Source organism: Ambystoma mexicanum, chromosome 2p (assembly GCF_040938575.1).
Source record: "Ambystoma mexicanum isolate Mex_15411 chromosome 2p, UKY_AmexF1_1, whole genome shotgun sequence".
NCBI classification, from domain to species: Eukaryota; Metazoa; Chordata; class Amphibia; order Caudata; family Ambystomatidae; genus Ambystoma; species Ambystoma mexicanum.
In genome coordinates, this window is record NC_090923.1 from 238,484,113 (window position 1) to 238,507,191 (window position 23,079).

The window sequence follows — 23,079 nt, forward strand, 5'->3', positions numbered from 1 at the left end:
TGGTTCAGAGATTGTGTTTAAACATCTATTTTGAAGATGTTCCCCTTATCACCGAAATTGAGCAGTATTTGCATTCGCAGAACTGAAATTGGTGAGTCTCGCATGTGGTTAATTATAGCCTTGTGAGCAGATTTGAGGTACATTGTTAACCTTGATCTCTTTTCTCCCTCTCTTTTGTCTCCCCTCTTTCCATTTTCCCGACTTTTCATCTTGTCCCCATCTCTGATGTAGCAGGTTGCACATGCTAAAGGTCCTCATTGTTGGAAGCAACCTTTACTTCAAGATACACTTCAGCTTCTGCAAAGGTTTTTTCCACATGTCTTGGATGTTGTCTTATGACTGTGTATAGTGGGAGTTGTTTTGGATCCCTTGAAGAAGTTCTAAAAATGTGTTTTCATTTGTATGTTGAACAAAACATGTTGGGCATATAAGCACCTGAAATTGTAGGGTGCATTTCATATTTGCCAATTGAGTTGCGATGGTCACCCCAGTAGCTGCTTTTTATAAAAAGAAGGGGTAGACAATCAACAAGCAAGTGATTTATTACACACCTCCTACTAACTAAGATTAGAGGTTGTTTGGAGGAGCTACTTACCAAAACGTTACTATACACCAGGGACACGCTAATTGTGTGTTGTACCAAGTAGATTTGTATAGGCAGGAGCCTTGTTGTGGAGTGTATAGGTGACACTTACTCCAGTAGGTGTTGTTGGTTTTATCAGTTTATCATTTGGAACTGATTTAGAATATATAATGTGGTTTTGTTTGATGTTTTAGTAGAAGTGCACTATGTTTTACTCCTTTTTATAATGTTCTGACTTTATTTTAACAATTATACTTTGCATTTAATAAATTAGTATTGTTTGTACATTGATTTTTTCTAAAAACCTTCGACTGGGTCCTTATTTGGTCCATGGACCGGGAGGGGGATGATGGGTAGAGTTGCATGAAGAGAGCGACGGCCTGTTCCTTTTTGTTCAATATTGTCCACAAGACTTTCATAGGAGTATGGAACAGGCGTCTTTAAATTACTCCGCTTGTCTCTCTTTGTTGTTAATTAAATCAATTTACATATAAGCCACGCTATTTCCCTTTTGACAAGGACAAGGTCGGATTTTAAATTTCCCACCTTTTAGGTGCAGCTTTAGCTTGGGCCACTCCAATAGTTACTTCAAGAAATATTATTCTGGATTCCTATCTGGCTTTCTGTCGCTTCTCAGGAACGACTTCTTGACCTTAGACAGGGAAACAAGGATCTCTTGACCTACATTACCCAATTCAAACAACTGTCCTCCGAAACCGCTTGGCCTGATGATGCCCTTCTCACTCTGTTTTGGAGGGGTCTCACCGAAGAACTTAAAGATGAGGTTTCTAGGGTACCTCGTCCCACAAACTTGGCCGACATGATCACGGTAACCATGCAAATGGATTATCGCCTCCAGGAGCGATATCAAGAACGGAAAAAAGGGGGGGATTCCGTTCACGTTCCGAAGGCCTTCCATCTATTGTAAATCCGCTTCCGACAGATGAACCCATGCAGGTCAGAGCGGCTCAAGGTCCTTTATCGGCGGGTGAAAGGGAACGCCGCAAGTCACTAGGATTATGTATGTACTGCGGTTCTTCCGCTCATGTCTTAAGAGACTGCCCTGTTGTTCATCCTCGTAGGACAGGATCACAAAATTCGGGAAACTCCAAAGCCCTTCCGTAAGAGGAACCACGGCTAGGGTTTTTGAAAAGGGTTCCTCAAATCCTATAGATTAGTCATATACTACTCTCCCTGTTGACCTTTCCGTGGTTGTTCTATCTGTTACGTTGGTTCTTCAAGACCAGGTGCTCCAAGGGATTCCTGCTCTGGTGGATTGTGGAACATCTGGAATTTTATTGATGATAAATGGGCAGAGGGGAAAGGAATTGAATGCTTCACCAAATCCTGTATAACTCCTGTACAAAGGGTTGACGCTGTCCTTTAATTTCCGAGCGGATACGGGAACAGACCGGACCCGTAACATGCATGATTGCATCACATAAAGAAATTCTTACTTTTGACTTAATCAAAGCCGCCCATTTCCCCATCATTTTGGGCTTACCTTGGTTGTGTCTACACAACCCGTTTATCAACTGGTCTGCAGGCACCTTTGTCCTGGGTTCTGATTATTGTGTTGCTCACTGCCTGTCTCAAGCCTCAGTAGGAATAGAGATCTCTCCTCAAACTCCTAGTTCTACCAAAGTAACAACTGTTGCAAAAGTTGGAGTGTTATAAGCAATATTCCTCTGTGTTCTCCAAACCACAGTTCCTTACCTTACCTCCTCATTGCTGAGATGGCTGTCACATTGAATTGCACCCTGATCAACCTATACCATTTGGACGTATGTATATGTTATCCCAAAGTGAGAAGACTGTTCTCAAGGAATATCTCCATACCAACTTGCAAAACAGCCTTGTCACCGAATCCACTTCTCCTGATGGTGCCTCCCTGTTTTTCGTTCCGAAGAAGGATACGGATGAGCTCAGACCCTGTATAGACTATCGGGGCCTTAAAAAGATCACGGTCTTTGACAAGTATCCGGAGCCTTTGATCCCTGACATTCTGGAGGCAGTGCAAGGGGCCACTGTGTATTCCAAGCTGAATCTCCGAGGTGCTTATCATCTCATCCAAATTGCTCTCGGGGAAGAATGGAAGACTGCATTCCAATCGCCTTTCGGACATTACGAATATCACGTAATGTCCTTTGGTCTCTCCGATGCTCCTGCAGTGTTCCAGCGATTTATGGATCATCTGTTTGCAGACGTTTTGTTACACTTTGTTGTTATTTACCTCAATGACATCCTAGTTTTCTCTCCAAATGAGGCTGAACACGTCCGTCATGTAGCCCTGGTCTTGGACCGTCTTCAGTCTAATCAGTTATATTGTAAAGCAGAGTAGTGTGAATTTCACCAAATTCAGGGTGTATCGATGGATCCTAGGAAGGTATCAGCAGTTTTAGAATGGCCACCCCATCGAACATTAAAGACATAAAGCGATTCCTTGGCTTCACCAATTTTTATCGCAAATGTATACCCTGCTTTTCAGATATCATTCTCCCTATCACCAGACTGCTAAAAAAGAACGTTAGTTTCTCCTGGGATTTGCAGGCTCAATATGCCTTTGTAAAATTAAAACGCTTGTTCACCTCAGCCCCAATTCTGTCCACACCCGATCAATCCAAGCAATTCATCCTAGAAACTGACGCTTCACACTACGCCTTGGGAGCTGTTCTTCTGCAAAAATCTAATCAAAGGGAGGAGTCTCCGGTTGCTTATCTATCCAAGAATTTTAATCCATCCGAGGTAAATTACTCAGTTCTCGAAAAAGAGCTTCTAGCCATCAAAAGATCGTTAGAAGAATGGAGATATCTATTATTGGGTTCTCCTCACCCTATCGAGTTTCGGACCAATCATCGGAAGCTAAAAGTGCTTCAGCATGCTCAAACCACCAACAGCCTTCAGGCTCATTGGGCACATTTTTTTCTGCCTTATCAGATTATGTCCACTTTTCTTCCTGACAGACAGAATCTCAGAGCTGATGCTCTCTCCCGAAAGGACCAACCAACCGCTAAATTTAGGTCTGTTTCCCAGGGCCAGATTTGTTTCCGTTCTAACTGACTTCCTGCAAATGATTAAAAAAGCTGCTACTCAACACCTACAGTTATGCAACGACATTTTACATACTTACCACCTCACAAGGGAACAAGGGTTTTTCTTTTATGACAAACACGTATTTGTTCCCTGTGCTACCCTTCAGAACGAAGTTCTTCACATGTGCCATGATACCCGTGCTGCATGTCATCAGGGGGATCACACCACTTTGGAATTAATTAAATGCCATTTTTGGAGGCCAAATCTTTAGACAGATGTTAGGGATTATGTCTTGGCTTGTATTATGTGATTACAGTCCAAAACTCCTTGCCAACCTCCTTTGGGACTACTCACCCGTATGCCTATTCCTGACAGACCCTGGCAAGTGATTTCCATAGATTGTATAGTAGATCTTCTGCCTTCAACTCATCAAACCACTATAATGGTGACAATAGACTATTTCACGAAGATGGCTCATTTCACTCTGTTACCCAAATTACCCAATGCTGACCGCATGTCTTGGATATTTATCTCTGAGATCTTCTCTCGCCATGGTTTGCCAGACACGATAGTGTCTGACAGGGGATCTCAGTATACCTCACTTTTTGGCAGAAGATGTGCACCTATTTGGCGGTACAGAGGGTACCATCCGCAGACGAATGAACAAACTGAGCATCTCAATCAGACGTTGGAGGGCTATTTGCACTGTTTTGTTTCTGCTGCACAAGATAACTGTGTGTAACTCCTGCCATTGGCTGAATTCGCTTATAATATCGCCACTCATTCTGCCCTGAAGACTAGTCCTTTTTACTGCTCCTATGGTTACCACCCAGCTTTTGTTCCGACTGTGACACCACCTTCTTCCCGTTGTCATGGTGCTGACAGTCTCCTTGCTGACATCCAACTTGGTCATCGTCTCGCCCATCAGGCTCTTCAGGCTGCCCAGGATTGGACCAAGTTATGCTGATTGTCATCGAAGGACAGTTCCGGCATTGGCCCTTGGGGACTCTGTTTGGTTGGCTTCCCATTTTCTTCCTTGTCACTTGGTTCCTTAGAAACTATCTCCCCGGTTTTTGGTCCCTTCAGGGTGCTGTCTTTGGTGGGTTCTGCTGCAGTTTGCCTTTTGCTGCCTCCGTCTTGGTCCAGGATCCATCCCACTTGTCCCAGATTAAGTTGTGTGTTCCTGATCGTTGTCAGTGGATCGCTGTAGTTCATCCTCCTCCCGTTTCTACTGCTTTTGGGCCTGAATTCGAGGTACCCAGCATTTGCGATTCCCGTTACTACAGGGGTCGCCTTCAGTTCCTGGTTGATTGGAAGGGTTACGCTCTGGCGGACCGGTCCAGGGAACCAGCTCTGCGGGTTCATGCTCCCCGCTTGATGAGGCGCTTCTATCGGCTGCATCCTGGTAAACCGGGTTCTTCGCCTCTGTAAGTGCCAATAACAGTTACATCCTGTTATTGGCACTGGTCTCTCTCGCACCGCGGCCATTCCTTGTTCGTGGGTACTTCTAAGATGGCCGATGGATTTCCCCGTTCCTCTCTGGCTGACCATGCAGTTTCTGCATGCACACTCCTGGCGTTGACAGGTGATCATGTGACCGCATATAGCGATCGGAGAGCAGCGTCTCAGTGCGTCGCTACTCTTAGGAAAGACGCTTCATAAGTTGCCGCTTACTAGGATTGCAGATTGTTTTCTACTTCATATCTCAATTCTAATCTTCCTTTCTTTGTGGGTACTTAGATCTGGTCATTTTTTACTCCAGCGACTCTCCGCTATCAGAGCCTACTTTGTGAATTTCTCAGAGGATCTGCACCAGACTATTGCTGTACTCACGCTCAAGCCGTCTCCTTTGCTGACGTTTCTCAGACTTCATACAGTTCCCACCTCATGGTACTTGAGTTCCGTAACTATTTATTTAAGGATATTTTTCTGACTCTTCTATAGAGCTCAATACTTTCAAACTAAACCGTCTCACCTGTTTACAGGAACTTCGCCTCTTCTAAACCCGCTGCTCATCAGAGTACTCTCTCTCTGTTTTCTCGCCGGACTGGCTTGAGAGTGGAGCGGCTCCGTAGGTATTCAATTGGCACCAGTCCTTTTGCCATTTAGGAACTCTTATCCCTTACTTACTTGTCATCCTCTTTACTAGGAAGCCTTCCGTCTATACCTGCATCTTACCTTGCACTTACCTGTTGCAGATCCTAGGTGGGTGGTATTTCTGTGGACTTTATTTTGCCTTTCCTCAAATTAGATCTGCTCTTACCTGTTACTTTTTACCTTTTTAGTGTAACCTAATCTGTGGAACATTCCCAGTCATTACTCTGCTCGCCATCCAGAACGTCGAAAGCTGGCATTGGCGTAACACTCCAATCCATTCTCCGAAGGTCAGAACCCTTGACTCTCCATGCTCCGGCTCAGGGTTTTCTTCCCCAGAGGGTTTCCCTGGGAGTACTGACCCCTCTACTCCTGAATATCTTCTGGACAGAGGTAGGTAGAATTTACAGGGAAATCTTCGCTTTCTTCAAAACAACTTCTTCATAGCTGCCTGTCCAGGTTAGTGGATTCTGTTGGTTACTTGATTATTTGTCTAAAAGCGTAACATGCACTGGTCCAGAACAAGAGCCGGTACTGGAATTACCGTCATTTATTCTGGCATTTTCTTCAGACTTGCGAACTCATAATGAGCCTACATGTGTTCTGCAACAAATCAGATTTTACTTGGCTTAAATATAGTGACAAAGCAATCTTTCATCTCACATTGAAATGCAAAAATATTCTATTTGGAATGAGGCCCCTTTAGTGGCAACCCCTCTCTGTCCATCCACACCTGGGACTTTGCAGATAAATTGTTCTAGAGGACCTATATCTAATTATAGCTGTGGAATGTTCATGCATACTTTTGAATATTTTTTTTAAGGCACAGAGCCAGCAAGGATCCTTAAGAGATTCCAAGGAATTCACAGTCCTTTGGGCTCATCTGGTCTGTAATCTCCCTCTTAGGAAACCAGGTCAGCTGCAGGTAAAATCAGCCTGATGCTTCCCCATGGACAAGGTTCCTTCACCCCAAGATATTATCCAAGCTCAGCACTTATTCATTTGGACAGGGATTATCCCTTTGGCAGTTTTCAAAATCATATATCTGTCCTAATTCCCTGTGTGTTTCAGCTTTTATAATGGGTAATATCCCCACAATATGTCATTGTAAAATTATACTTTTTAATTGGTCAAGTCTTTCCAATTAATTTGCTCAATAGGCAGGCACTCCCAGAGAAGACACCACTTAATTGTAATAAGTCGATCACATTTCTGAATACATGACTGGATGCAGAATGCACACTTTGGACAATTTTTAGCTCAAAATCATATATGTTCCATACCTCCTTATAGCAACATGATACTTTGATAAAATATGGATTTCTGTATTCCCACAAACCTCAGAAATTAAGAGACATCTAAACAGAGTATGTGCGATGAAATGTGAATTCATTTTTATCATTTATGATTTTATCAATTGTTAACGCATCTACAAAAATCATGTTTAGACATTCAGTAGAGAAGACTCTCATGGTTTTAAAACACCTTTCTTTTTGCGTTTAAGTCATATTGTTGTACAGTCAGAGCCACATTCTTATGTTAAAATATGAATAATGCTAATTCAAATGGACCATTACATTTCTGTTTGCTTCAGCACAATACCATGTGAGCATTTCTCATACGCCCCTTTGTAAAACCTTTAATCAATGATTAGTAGGGTTGGCTGACAGCCTTCTTCTGTTTGCAAGGTCTTTCATGCCTTGGAAAATGGTAGGCTTCATGGGAGACCTAGTTCAGAGTTTGGAACTTAAGTGCAATTATTTCCTTTTTTATGCTGTTTTCTGGAAATACCAACCTTCTAGCATGTGATCATTTCAATTATATCTTTGTAGAAGATTGTGTTTTATGCCAAAATGTAATGTTGGAGTGTGTTTCTCTGAAGGATATTTCTCTTGCGATCTAACCATGTTAATGGAGGCATCTCATTACCCGGAGGTGCTGAACAGATGGGGCTTTGGTATAAGGAATGTAATGTGTTTCTTTGAAGGCTTGAATTATGTTTTGTCCTGATGTGCAAGCTATTGTTCTCCAACTTTTACCCTACCCACATTCATCAGTGTATTTAGGGCTTAACAAGTGTTGGGATGCACGTGCAACATCCTAGTCAGGTAAAGAGAGTTAGACTGCAAACAAAATATTGCCCGAGGCCCCCCACAAGCGCTAAGCCTGGACAAGCACTGGAGTATCAGTATCCGATGCCCCCACACCAGCAAATGCAGAGCCCAGGTCCAAATTCCACACTGACGTATATTCAGCAGCAAGCTCCACAGACCTCATTTCAGCCCTGGGACAAGGACCCACTGCCACATGGTACAGTAACCCTTTACATTGGAGTGAGTGTACTAGGAGGGAGTGCTTTTTCACTTCTTGGGTCAAACACCTATCCCCAATTGGACAGCCCACAGACATGCCTGACATGCCCAGGCCTGTCAGTCACTGCCCACCCACAAGAGGAACCCCAGGTAGGCATAAGGGTAGGTAGTAAAACATTTACCTTCGTGGTAGACACAGGAGCTACACTGTCCTGTATAAAGGAAGGTCACTTTCCCTTATCAGGAAAAGTAATGGATGCACAGGGGTATTCTGGAGCAATAATGTTGGTTCTGTTTACAGAAGACTTACCCATCAAGATAGGTACCCAAAAGGTAGCAGCCCCATTATTATTTTCAAAAGATACCCCAGTGAACTTGCTAGTTAGGGACTTCCTGAGCAAGATAAACATGACTATTGCATTTACTGATGATGGTGTAGTATGCTCAAACCCAGGAATATACCATGCTAGGGCTGCTGCAATAGTACAAGCACTTTACAGTGATGGCACTAACAGAGGGGTGCCTATACATCCAGAGTACATTACAATAGTTTAGTTTGGCACCGACATTTGCGTGCACAATAGTTAGACAGCTGTCTGTAGATAGGAATGGTCTAGAGGCATTCATCAATTTGGTGTATGCTGCCCGGGGGGAGATGGCGTTCACTTGGCGGGTCAGTTATAAGGTGGCATAAAGGTATACCCCAAGGTCTTCACCACTGTGGAGACAGGGATCTGGGTGCCATCAATGTTAAAGGATGCATAATTAGACTCGGGTTTATTTAGAACTGTTGAGGGTCCGACTGTCACGACCCTCGCCCAAAACCCTCTCTGGCAAACCCATTTGCCAGGTGGAGTCAGGTCTCGGGCCTCTAGAGCCTGGCATCCTCTTCAAAAGCCCTCATGGGGCCAGTCCTGGCGCCTATGGCGCCAGACTCATACACCATGAAAAACAATGTGCTTGGGAACTACTTTATTGTATTGTCAGCCAACATGGAGGCATCCACATAGCTTGGTTCCTAAGAACCAAGCTATGCGGTCTTGTGTTTTGGGTGTGGCAGCCTAGGGACTACTTTACCTGGACTATTTTGTTGGGGCTATTTAAACCACACCCAAGCAAGACAACACGCTTCGCGTTACTTTGCAGCTTGCAACGTGACACTCACCGTGTCCAGCTATTCCCTCGAACCTCGGAGAAGCAGAACCTGCAAGGAGACAATAGGAGCATCATTAGCAGCAGCATCTTACCTGCAGTCTTCATCTTTAAACACTCACAGCTACTGAGAACAGCTTCCTCGAATCTGCACGCCTCCCGTACAGAACGACCTGAAAGAGGAAGATAGAGGCAACATTGAAGAAAGCAGTAGAGACATTTACAAATTACGAACTGCTCAAAAGGCTTACCTGGCTGGTCGCCTCTCGGCTGGCACACCTCCGGACATTCCACTCATGCTGAAGAACACCGCAACCTACAAGGAAGGAAAACACAGGTTAGCAAAGGCAAGACTTTGCAGCGCTGCGCATAGCGCTTACTTACCGCTTCATAGCGCTCTTAATGCGACATCATTTACCAGCAGTGCTCAACCAAACCAGTTTACCGCACTGAAGCTCCACATACCTAAAGGTGAAAAAAGAGACATTTTAAACAAAGAAAGGCGTGCAGGATAGCAGCAAAACTAAAGAACAGCAATAAGACCTACCTGAACAATATCAAACAGGCCGGCGTCAGTGAAGTAACTGGACCGCACTAACCCATGAAAAACAACACACCCCTTCAAAGAAGGCAGGACCGAGAGAACGCCTAATTCTACCACAAGGTGAGGAGAGGGCACCAGAGGGACTGAAATCATACGGGGGTGGAGGGACTATACTTACCCCAGTCAGTCAGTCTTGAACACAGTCCTCCTGTATTTCCAGGCAGAACCTTCCCCGCAGACCACACCAGGGCAAAGCTGAGAAGCATACCAGCGAGTAACCCGGCTGGGTGGCGTCACTGTAGATACCAGGTGAGCGTAACACCGACAAGGAGGAGCTTTGTGTCATTCAGACAGTTGCTGTGCATTGCCATCCAGGATTGGATGGTTGTGTAGGCTGCAATCGGAGTTTCGGCATTGTTTGAGTAGCTTCCTGAGAGGCGCAGGAGAATATGTATGTCATCGGCATATATGGTGTAAGGGCTTAGTAAAGATGTTATATAGCATGGGAGGGACGCATGATCCTTGTGGAACTTCGTATTTGATTGGGGGTGGGGAGGCACTGGCATTCTCTGCAAATACTCTCATTGCCCTGCCCTCTTAGAAACAGGCGATCCAGGCTGTAGCTTCTGGTGACCAGAATGCAGTGGTGGAGAGATGGTGGGAGAAAATGCTGTAGTCCACTAGGTCAAAGACAGCGGATAAATCTAGTAGGAGAAGCAGGGCAGGTCTTCCTTCATCCGAGATCATGTCTAGCAGTGCTGACTCCATGCCATTGCCTGGCCGGAAGCCAGACTGGCGAACTCCCAGGATTTGTGTTTTCTTCAAGGTGGTGCTGAATTTGGATATAGGCTGCTCTGTCCAGGATTTGTAGTGAAAATGGGACTGTGGTAATCGAGCAGTAGTTATTGGGGAGGACAGGGTCCAAGGAGGCTTCTTTAAGGCTGGACGGCATTATGCCAGTTGTGAAAGAAGCATTAATGAAGGCAGTAATGAAAGGTGGCAATGCCTCAGCACAGTCTTTGATGAGGGTAGCAGGCCATTTTTCACCTTTACATCTTGAAGGTTTCAGGCCCTTAAGGATGTGTAAATCTTCCACTTTGGATATTTTTCAGAAATGAAAGAGAGGGTTGTCTTGGCTAATGGCTGTAGGGGGGAGGGACTGCGGTGGCCATGTGAGAGGGTCTAAAGGAGGATCGTTTATAGAGAATTATTTTGTGTAGCGTGTTGATTTTCAGTAACATGGCATTCTGTATGTTGGAACATCATGCTATGTCTTTGGTGAGTGTGGAGGGTGTGGTGGTAGGGCTTCCAGTCCCCTGAGGATAGTGAAAAGATGTTTGGTGTTAGATTCAACATTGGATATTCTGATGTTGAAGGAGGTTGCTTTGACTTGAGTGATAGCTTGTTTATAAAGTTTAGAGGCTCTTTTAAACTCCATCCTTAGGGTGTTGGAGGGAGTTTTCTTCCAGCGTGCTTCAGCAAGTAGTTTTTTTGTCTGAAGTTCCAGGAGGAGGGGGTGAACCAGGAGTTTGTGTGTCTTGTCGGTTTGGCTTTTCTGGGTGCTAGAGGGGCAATGGTGTCTACTGCAGTGGTTAAGGTTGTAGCATAGCGATCTGCTAGGGTGTTGGGGTCATGTGAGCAGAGGTGCTCCTGTTTGAGGGCATCGAGGAATGGTAGGATCCGATCTTTAGTAAGTTTGTGAGAACGTATCAGGTAATATTATCCCCATATTTATGGTCGCCGTAAATAATATCGCCGGGAAAAGGTTGTGGCGATATTATTTGGGTGACCATATATATGGGGACAGGGGCAAAAAAAAAAAAAAGAAAGAAATAAAATAAAAAAAAAATAAAAACATTTGGGGCTTGCGGGGGCATGCAATAATGTCGCCACAAAAAACTGCCATTTTTCGGCAATATTTCTGTATGGTGAGATTTTTGTGGCAACATTATTACATGGAACCGTGAGAACTGCATGCTAAGGATCGAATTAGCAGTATGGTCAGCAATTTGGCAGAGAGGGCTAGAGAAGGTAATAATGTGATGGTCAGCCCATGGGCAAGAATGGCAAGGACATCCAGGTTATCTGCTGTGTGGAGGTCATGGATGTTCAGTACATGGGCTGGTAGAGAGCGGTCATTGATCAAGGCGAGGTTAAGCAAGGGGCCTGTAGGTTTCACACTATTTGAATTAGGGCTGAGGGACCCAGATAGAGAGTCTGGTACATTTAGCTCAATGTTATGGTTTGTCGGGCAGATGGTCTTGTTGACAGGTTTAGAGGCATCATAGAGGAGCAGTGGCATTGGCAGTGACACTATTGGGCATAAGGATCCTTATATCCTTGCCAAGGCTATGGGTGACTGTCGTGGGGCGGCTGGCATCATTATGAGCCATGCTAGCCACTGCTTTGGTTGGATTTGGTGCAGGCACAGGATTGGCAGCAGAGTGGTGAGCAGCATTGGCAATACAGGCAGTAATTCTTGGCAGCAGAGGGCATTCCACAGCATTAACACAGGTACTAGCCTTTTTTTCGCTGGATTTGCGGACTGAGCAACATTGTTGTCAGGGAACTGCACAACAGGCCCAGCTCAAACATTATTGTTAAGTGGGCGTATGGCAGCATTAGCAATACTAGCAACATTTTTATCAGGCTTTAGGGAGTGAGCCACATTTTTTGCAGGGCTCTGCAGAACAGGAGGAGCGCAAATGTTATTATTCACCCGTGGCGAGCATGTAGCAACATTAGCAGTACTAGTGGAATTTCTAGCAGGCTTTGTGCTGTGATCCATATCTCTGACATGGTTCAGAACGTCATGAACAGCGCAAACATTATTATTCATCACTGGCGAGTGAATAGCAACATAACAAGTGGGGTCCTGGGAGTCGCTCTGCCAGACATTAGTCCTGGTTACGAGAGATTTACCCAGAGTCTTTAGTTCACTATCTTTCACAGAGAAGAAATATCCCAAACATATCAGTCTTTGTCCTGCCTGGGGCAGTCCAGCACCGAAATGCTAGCTACCGTACCAACAGCATCCCCAGACACATGTTTTGGTCTGGTTGGACCTCATCAGTAGGGAGGAGCTGTGCCTCTGTAAGAATATTGAGCAAGTGGTCCACGTCTGTATTCCCCTAGTAACTAAGGGTGAGACCCAAAGTTACTTTAATATGCAAACTAACAAGGGGGTCCTGGGAGTCGCTCTGCCAGACATTAGTCCTGGTTAAGAGAGACTTATGTTATGTTATGTTATGTCACTTTGCATTTATATAGCGCCTTATGTACCATTGGTATGGTCTGAAGGCGCTGGTAGGTTGAACGCCCTTGGGAACCGAAGTTCAAGTCAGTAGAGAGAGTAGAGAGAGTCAAAGGAGCATGTGAGCACCGGATATGTGTGCAGCTGGTGCGGCATTCGTGAAATAGCTGCTTCTTAGTGGTAGGTGTGGTGGTTGAGAGGTCAATAGTATGTGTTTGTTCTGGCAGGATTTATCCAGACCGATTGTGGTTGCGTTGGGCCTGAGGAGAACGCCTGGCTGGGGGGTGTGTAACTAGCAGTATTTAGTTAGAGTGATGGGGAGTTTGAGGCAGATGTTGGTATGAGAACAGCTATACCGAATGGCGTCATAGTATCGCTGTGTTCTATTTGAGTGGTGGTGTAAAGAAGAGAGTAAGCGTGGAGAAGTGAATATGGTGGTTTACTGTAGGTGCTTGAGATCGCGTCCACTCCAATAGTTCCATGAAATTCATCCGTTCCATGTACTCCGACTGTTCCGTGCATTACGACCGTTTCAAACACTCAGACCGTTCCTTTCAAAGCTCTTTCAGATGTTCCATGCCCTCCAAACCATTCCATGTACATCACGCCATTCTGTGCACTCCAACCCGTTCCATGCACTCCCATCCGTTCCATGCACTCCCATCCGTTCCATGCACTCCCATCCGTTCCATGTCCTTCAACTATTTTATGCCCTCCACCATTTTATGCACTACTCCTTTCATTCGTTCTACCCACGTTATCCTTTCTTCATTCATCATCCATACACATACGTCATCTTCACACTGCTCGTTTCATTCGTTCTACCCATACCCAGAGTCTTTAGTTCACTTTCTTTCACAGAGAAGAAATATCCCAAACATATCAATCTTTGTCCTGCCCTGGGACAGTCCAGCACTGAAATGCTAGGCAAATCTCCTCTGAACAAGTGTACCAACAGCATCCTCAGACAAATGTTTCGGTCTGGTTGGACCTCACCATTAAGGAGGAGCTGTGCCTCTCTAAGAAAAGTGAGCAAGGGGTCCACATCTGGATTCCCCTAGTAACTAAGGGTGAGACCCAAAGTTACTTAAATATGCAAATTACCAAGGGGGGGTCCTGCGAGTGGCTCTGCCAGACATTAGTCCTGGTTATGCGAGACTTACCCACAGTCTTTAGTTCATTATCTTTCACAGAGAAGAAATATCCCAAACACATCAGTCTTTGTCCTGCCCTGGGGCAGTCTAGCACCGAAATGCTAGGCAATTCTCCTCTGAACAAGCGTACCAACAGCATCCCCAGACACATGTTTCGGTCTGGTTGGACCTCATCCGTAGGGAGGAGCTGTGCCTCTCTAAGAATAGTGAGCAAGGGGTCCACGTCTGGTTCCCCTAGTAACTAAGGGTGAGACCCAAAGTTACTTAAATATGCAAATTAACAAGGGGGGTCCTGGGAGTCGATCTGCCAGACATTAGTCCTGGTTAAGAGAGACTTACCCAGAGTCTTTAGGTCACAATCTTTCACAGAGAAGAAATATCCCAAACATATCAGGCACCATGTATCTGCCCATTGCTGGACTTTTGCATCTGTGTGCTGCTGACGCCCTGCAACATGAGGTAGGCACCATGTATTTGCCCGCTGATTTTACTTTGCATCTGTGTGTTGTTACTACCTTGCAACATGGGGTCAGACCCAATGAATGTGATCACCATGTACTTCTCTTTTGCACTTTACGTATGATGTATTACCTTTGCACGTTCACGATGTTGTAATTCACCTCTCACCGCTTCCTTTTCGATTACATGAAGCACTGAAACTAATCACTCACGTTTAAGCTCCTAGATACCTCAAGGTTTTGCACGCTATATAAATAAACCAACATATACATGTACATGTATTAATTGTGTCTTGAAACTTGTCAGATACATCTTCACCTTCTCCCTGAATACATCTGATGTCCCTCTGTTGTCTGACCACATGAATACAAGGATGCCTAAATGCATCAACCCACAACTGAGTGTTAAGCTCACCCGCAGAAGAGTATAATTAAGCATAAGGAATAGTAAGTGGTATAAAGTTTGACTGTGCTTAAGTAACCAAAGTAGTCACACTGTATGCATATATGTGAAATAATTGATTATTTATATCAAGGGCTTGCTACCACAGTTTTGGCCATTCTGCAGCATTGTAAACACCACACTCCAAGGAATTCACTTTAAATCTGAGTCTTCTGCCATCAGACCAGATCCTTCCACCTGCGGACCTAATCGTCATGGAGACAGCGCTTGGGGAGATTACGGTATCCTGGAGATGTTCTGCAGCCATGGATCCGGGGCTTCACAAGAGCATAGCATACGATGTAGCGCTGGAGACTCTGACACAGAAAATACAGGTAAAACCTGAAATGGAAACACTTCCCCCTATACGCTATAACTATGTAACCTGTAGCTGGTAGCACTTTGACAAAACATAGCTTCTAAATGTATTCCAACCCTGCCAAAGTGCCATGTTTGCACCTCTCTCGTTGCTCTAATAAGGATGCCAGATTTGCTCTCTCTATACTGAAAATGGCACCCTGGTGTACCTTTCAGCTGGCAAAGTCCTAGACAGCTGCCTAAAATTGATTGGGCCCTGGATGTGGAGCTGGTAGATGCAGAAAATGGTGTGCTATATGCCTGCTTCGGTACGTACAGAAGACGTGGAGCGTAAAGATGATGGGTATAGAAGCCCTCCTTGGGAACATACTGTGAATTCAACACACACAATGGACGGGATGCATTCCACCGCCATTGCTAGACACAAATAATGGGGTACATCAATGTCCCTTGACACACACTGTGAATGGGATTCAATAAGTTTATTTTAGTATACATAGAAGATGGATTACAGTGTTTCTCATATGAACACGCAGATGATGGGGGGCAGTCTTCCCATGTGTGCACAGAAGAATGGGTCCACATAGTCCTGTGTTGTGTTCACAACGTGGATCGGATTGCTGTATTCCATTGTCCTTAGATCACAAAGTGGATGACACACTCAGAAGATGTGCAGGACCCTTCAACGGGCACTCAATTGGGATCAGGGCACTTTATCTATGCGTATGTGGTCACAGAGTGTGGGGTGCATTATACCTCCCATGAAAATATTATGGAGTCTACATCGCCCTGCTCCTTAGAGGATATCCATGCTTAAGGAAACAGTTGTGGGTGTGGGCTAACCTATGGCTCATAGATGATGAGGCTCCGTAGCCCTCCTGAGGGTTACCCAGAGGGTACTGTAGACTGCATTGACTTTTCACCTACTTCAATGAACAATAGCCAGCATGGGCTCCCAGTTGGAGTCAGAACAGCGGCGGATCCACATCCCTATTATTAATATTATTATTTATTTTTTATATAGCACCACTTGCCCATGGGCCTCAGGGCGCACAACACACAGTAAAAGACAAACAAAACAGGAAGGCAAAATAGTGAGTCAGGGCAGGGGAGGCTGTGGCATCACATGCTCATCACCCTGATTCGAGGTTAAACAGGTAGGTTTTCATAGCTCTCTTAAATTCTGTCAGGGATTGGGAGGCTATCAGCACTAGAGGAAGCACATTCCATTCTTTAGGTGCCAGCACGTCAAAACCTGTTCCTCCATATTTTGCCAGCCTGAACCGTGCATGGGTGCTTAAATTTATGGCTGTTGTTAGAACACAAATGCCGCTTTGTGTGATTAACGGTTAGGCGGTACGAGAGATATCAGGTGGCAGTGGTGGTCCAGCATTTGAAGGAGAGTGCTAAAAGCTTGGGAGAATTCCAGTGCCTGACAGGAAGCCAGTGTGATGCCCTTCTAGAAGATGATATGTGTTTACGTTTAGAAAAACCATAACCCACTCATACAGCACTGTTCTGGGTGGTTTGAAGGGAATGGAGATTAGCTTGGGAAGTCCCAATGAGAAGTCTATTGCAATAGTGAAGTCTGGGATTTCCTAGGGTTGTGGCCAAAAGCAATCTATTGCTGATTGTAAAATACTGGAGGGGGTGTCTGTACTTCTGCTCTCTATATGGTACAGGGAAGGCACAGAGGACCCCATCCAAGATTCTCTATTATTAATATGTGGCAGAGCAATCAAGGCCTAGATTTTCTCAGGAGGTGATGCAGGGTGGTTCTTAAGTACAGTGTAGTCCCCAAGCCCCCACAAAGGAATGTCCACACACTGTATTACTGAAAACACAGGGCCTCATTACAACTCAGGCGGTAAGGGGTTTACGGCAGCGTTAACAGCGCCGACCCTTACCGCCTGATTACGAGGTCCCCTAGCGCCATGGTGCTTTTAACACCTGCTTTTAGCAGGTGTTAAAATCCATGGCGCTAAGGGACCATGGAGTTAATTACGCCACCGTAATTTACGGTGGCGTAATTAACGCCTTCCCCACTCCCATTATGCCCTATGGGGCAAAAATGGGAATGGGGAAGGGTAAATGGGGATTGGGGACTTACCGCCCCGCCTAGGTCGGAATGGGGCGGTAAGTCCGCCAACCACCATGGCGTAAACGTAGTTTACGCCATGGTGGTAAAGTCACGGCCCAGGCGGTAACTTACCGCCTGGGTCGTAATGAGGCCCACAGTCTTTTAATAATTAATATTCAAGGTTATGTACACTATCACAATAAATCACTTTGTACTCAGAAAATCAACAATGGTAAATATATACAGTTCTACAGTGGTACCACAAATATTATTAGATCTCATTAAAGTGCATCAACGATACTGTCAAAATGTCACACAGATCAATAAAGAGGAAACCAACAGTAGAGAGAGGAAAGAAAGCAAGATGGTTGAAACAATAGGCAGATTACTGGCCCAGCTACCGAGACACAGTTCTGTGTGGAGATCCCCCCACCTGGGCAACCTGTAAAATAAAGATACAGCACAAGCCCAGTCCATATATTGATCAATAGTCTTATTCTCTCCTATAATGTTTTTACCCCCCAACGTACCTGGTGGAGCAGAGTTCTTCGAAGAAGCGTCCACAGATCCTTCTTGAGTGACTCCCTTTAAAGCAGGAGTCACGGATCGTCGAGAGGCGTCGAAGAAGGTGAATTTCGTGTCAGGTGGCGGGAATCCCACCGGCGGATTCTCCTCGGCGCGTCGGTGTCCTCGACTTTCTCCGGCGGGAAAAAGCAGTCGATGGTGCAGACAAGGGAGTCCTTCGATTCAACAGTCTTAGGCAAAAGAGCGGGTGGCTCCGGTCGTCAGTGGCACAGCGTCAAGCAGTCCCCTCTTCTGGGGCAACACGGCTTCGACGGGCCTCCAGCGGTTTCGGCGATACTCCGAACGCTGGGCGATGGCAATGGACTTCGACAGCGGCAAAGTCCTGGTGCTTCACTTCGTTCTCCTCAGCGGTCCCCGTCTCCGGTCGGCAGCCTTTCGAGGGTCTGACTTCCAGGGAGCTTCGGAGAAGGTTAGCGGTGCTCGATGGTCCCTCGGAGCACGGGAAGAGGGCACCTTACCAGATCCTCTCTCGGATCAGTCTTCGACGAATTCGGCAGCTTTCAGATCGGTCAAAGCAAATGCAACAGCAAGTCTTCTTCTTCCAGCTGGGTGTCGAGGATCAGCAGTTCCAGTTAGTCTTCAAGTGTAGACACAGCTTCTGAACAATTTCCAGTGGTGAGAGGTCCCCAGATATACTATTCTGTCTCTCATCCACACTGCTGGGTCACACTCAGCAGCCAATCATAAAGAAGGGCATTCATGCAGTCAGTCAGCCAATCAGGCACAGTGCATTCAGGCCATCCTCCTCCTCTCAGACACTCACAATAAGGAATGTGGATTCGGACAAGTACCCAGCCATTCACCACTACACACTGCATTCAGGCCAGTTTCGGGCAGGGCTGTCTCAGTCTTTGTCTTTCATACCAGAAACCAGACAGCCACAACAAGAAGTGCATATTGGTCACACATTCCATTCACCCAGGTCCCACCCACAGGGTGTACCGACAACATACAGTCACTGGGAAGGCTGCAGCCAGTCTGGCCTGGACTTCACAACAACACCATATATGGAACTTTCACCCAACAGCCAGTCAGGGGGAAGCGACAGAGTCAGGGCTTCCCAGGGCTTTGGGAAAACAAGGTAACAGGCAATAGAAAGCAAGCGGCCACAGGGGCCATCTTGTTTTCTATTAGGAATCAACTGATTCCAATGGCAGGGCCTGGGTATCCCAACATGGATGAGACTGAGGGCACCTGTCAAATTCAGCATGGAGCTGCCACCAGCCCATACACTAGGGGCACAGGGTTGTACCCCCACCCATGGGTGCCATGAGGGTATCCCATGGGTCTGTACACCAAACCAAAAACAGGAAGAGCTGCACTGCCAGGAGTCCCACATGGACTTCTGGGCAGAAAACAATACAGAACACAAATGAAAAAGGACTACAGGACAAGGACAGGGAGGCCCTGTCCCTCCAAAGCATTTTCAGCATCACAGTGATGGAGATATAGGGCTCAATTTGATTCAAAAGCTTAGTGATTTAACCGCAAGATGAGCCTATATGAGCCACCTGGGACATCATAGTCAGTTTGCATCCGAATGGACACCCAAGGTCTTGATACATCTGATCATAGTAATCTTGCTGCCTGCAATTTTAAAGCTTGCATAGGCTGAGAAGCTCAATTTTCTCATTGTTGAGCACTAGGGAGGATAGCTCAAAGGCAACATGCTCGCCTTGGAAGCAAGACAACACTGAGCCACGCAGGTTCGAACCCCAGATCCACGCTTAGAAACCTCTGGGTATTAAGCGTGTTATAAATAACCTATCATATCATATCATATCATATCATATCATATCACAGGAGGTTTGGAGCCTTCCAGGACCCCATTAAAGATCTCTGAGTCTTGAGAATAGTCATCCAACAACTCTAGGACCATTTGAGTGTCATCAGCATAGTTGGTATAATGGACACCCAAGCAGTCTAGGAGGTCGAGCAGAGGCCTGATATAGATATTAAATAGAGATGGGCTATGCATGATCCCTGTGGTACTCTGGCAGTAATGGTGGTTGGTGTATATTACGCATTCTCTACTGCCACTCTAAAGATACGAGGTCCGAGGAAAGAAGCAATCTAGTCTGAGGCTCTGTTGGAACATTGAGCTAGACCTTTCAATCTGTCGACAAGTATGGAATGGTCGACAAAATTGAATGCTGCTGAAAGGTCTAACAACATTAACAGAACAGGTTGCCGTCTTTCCACTGTACCTGTGAGGTTGGATTTGAGGTCTGTGAGGAACTCATGGTGACAACAAGTAAGACAGTCACAAGTGATCACAGTTCAAGGGTGTTTATTGAACAATGAATGCTGTGTGCAGGTTGGAAAAACGCATAATCTGAACCTATATGTAAGATGGGGCAAGCATCGACCAACAAATTAAAAATAAGGCAGTCCTAGTGGCGTTGTGTCAAACCAAAAGGGCCTATAATAAGAAACTTATTGCCAAACCTCACAACTAATACAAAAAGGGGTGTGGGATATTTCTCAAGAAAACAAAGAAGTGTTCTCAAATAATATGTCAGGATGCGATAGCCTGGGTCTCACTTCCCCATGTTTTGGACACAGGATAAGATGGGAGCTTAGAGCACAGTACAATCTTGGGCTTCTCCAGCATGAGACAACAGTTCCAATGGCAATTCTCAGGACAGTTAATGGCCACGTCTCGTCTCCTTAGAAAGTCTCCTGCCTTCAGGGCCTGATGTGTTCAAATAACAAAACCAAAAATTGCTTTAACAAATGATAGTTTGTTTCCGAAGTTTGCTGTGTGACAGGGTCACCCCTTTTTCCCCCAATTTTGGGTGTTGACCCTTCTCACTAGTTTATCACAGTTTCACATAGGGTGATGACTTCACCCCTGGGTTTCCCTCTTCTGGGCGCTAACCCTTCTTGACTTTAGTTCTTGGGTGTGACTCCACCCCTGGATCTCCCTCGGTCGTGCTTGGACCCCTTTTGACTTTTAGCAGGATTAAATTCCCTTGGTTTCTCAATGTTTACTCTCACTGTGGGATTCACTTTCCTTTCTCTCACACTGCTTGTAGATCAAAGTCTTTCGATTTTACGGGGAGTTTGCTAGATCCTCTGTATGACCACTTTGACCTATTTTGCTGGCCTTCCTACGGCATTCTGGTACTTGTAGTTTCTCTCATATGGGGCTCGACCAGAATCTCTTGAGTTAGCACCCACATGATGTCGCTTTGCCTCTGAAGCTTGTCTCCCCGTCACACTTTTTAGAGTTCATTCAAAGTTCATTAGCTTTGGTTCAAAACTTTCCACCTTGCGGTTCTCACTCATCACAGCCCAGTTCTTATCGGTTCTCCCCTCAACACACCAGCTGTGTCGAATCTGCTTGGCTTTTGTCTCCTCTGGAGTCAAGGCCGATAACACAGGTGCTAGAGCTTCGCTCACTCCTGCTTATCAGCATAGGCTTGCCCTCTGTACCGTTAACATCTGCTGCAGGACACTTGTGATATTGTTCACAGTCTTAGGCTCACTTCCACAAAGGTTCGACGGGCTTTGGAGGAAAAAGGCAAGGTCACTTCTGTCCTCGCCACCCTCTCAATTCCTGCTGCATTTCTCCTTCTCTTGAACTGCCGCAGGGTGGCCGTCTCATTGTGCTGTCTGCTGTGCTTGCCTTGCTCATCCTGTGCTCCTTGGCTCCATCTTTTATCCCTGTGGGGAAGGGAAAGGGCCGTCAGGTGTGTGTGATTCTGATCAATTGCCTGAATTTGCCTGACCCTTGTATTTGGACATGTCAGTTAAACGGCTCTGGTGTTAGTCCGTTGTACTTAGTGTTGTGTGAAAGTGCTAGAGTTAGAAAGGGTGGGGCAGTGTGTTGGAATGTCCTCCATGAGAGGATGGGGAAAAGGTGTAAAAGGAAGGGGGGTACTACAGCCCACCCATCAGTATCCCACTCCCACCCCGAGTAACCCCATGCAATTGATCCTCCCTCACTGGTCTACCCCCAGGAACGGGATTCAATAGAGATGGCCATGTCCTGGCCACCTGGATGATCCCCAGGCACTAGCTAGGGAGACACCTTCAGGTTTCTCACAGGTCCAGAAGGGCCATTTCTGTCCTGCGTCTTGCACTAAATCCTGATTGGCGCGTACCCAAGATGTCATTGTTCTCTGTAAAGTCCTGGAATTGTAGATATGCTACCCTGTCCAAGATCTTAAGCAGGAATGGGGCGTTACTTATGGGGCGATAGTTTTTGGCGAAAGTACGATCAAGGGTGCTCTTTTTCAGTAGAGGCGTAATCCAGGCCTCCTTCAGTGATAGTGGCACTACACCTTCCCTGAATGACAGGTTGACTATTCTCGTGATCCATGGGATTAACACATCTAGGAACCCTTTGGGGATGTGCGCAGGGCAGATGTCTCCCTGACAGGATGTGGCTTTTAAGTCAGTGACTATCTTGAGTATTTTGGATTCAGAGCAGTGTCTGAAATCGAATTTGGATATCAGAGGGTTAGAGATGGGACTGGCAGGGGTAGCTGCAACATCGTGGAGGCCATTATTCATAGCATTGAGACTGAGCTGTTGTGTGAGTACGGCTTGCCGGTGACCAATCATTTTGTCTGAAAATTCCTTCTGAATTTCCTGGTACCAATATGAGTCTCAGGCAATATTTTGACTACCTGTGTCGTTGCCCTCAAATTCCTTAAGAAATGTGAACAGTTTGCAGGGGCTGGGTCTGGCACCAGTGATCCTGGTAATGTAATATTTAGAACACGTAATATTTAGCCACGCCCACCTGGTGCCTTTCTGCTTGCCACTCTGTTTCCCTACTTAAGGAGCCCTCCAGCTTCTTTTCCTTTGCAGATGGGGAGCAGGTGCAAGTGGATCTAGGTCACCTGGCCTAAGCCCCACCCACCTGGTGCCTTTCTGCCTGCCGCTCTTTTTCACCACTTAGCAAGCCCCGCCTAACTGGTGCCTTCCTGCTTGCCGCTCTTTTTCACCACTTAGCAAGCCCCACCCACCTGGTACCTTCCTGCTTCCCGCTCTTTTTCACCACTTAGCAAGCCACGCCCACCTGGTGCCTTCCTGCTTGCCGCTCTGTTTCCCTACTTAA

General features: G+C 45.9%; 1 protein-coding gene across 1 annotated transcript in view; it reads left to right on the top strand.

The window, feature by feature from the left end:
• The first annotated feature begins 5,128 nt into the window (after positions 1–5,128).
• IL5RA (interleukin 5 receptor subunit alpha) overlaps positions 5,129–23,079 on the top strand; it is a 304,412-nt gene continuing 286,461 nt past the window's right edge. Inside the window, exon 1 of the mRNA XM_069646215.1 lies at positions 5,129–5,201. Within this exon, the coding sequence (XP_069502316.1) occupies positions 5,129–5,201 (73 nt within the window). The remainder of the gene's footprint in view (positions 5,202–23,079) is intronic.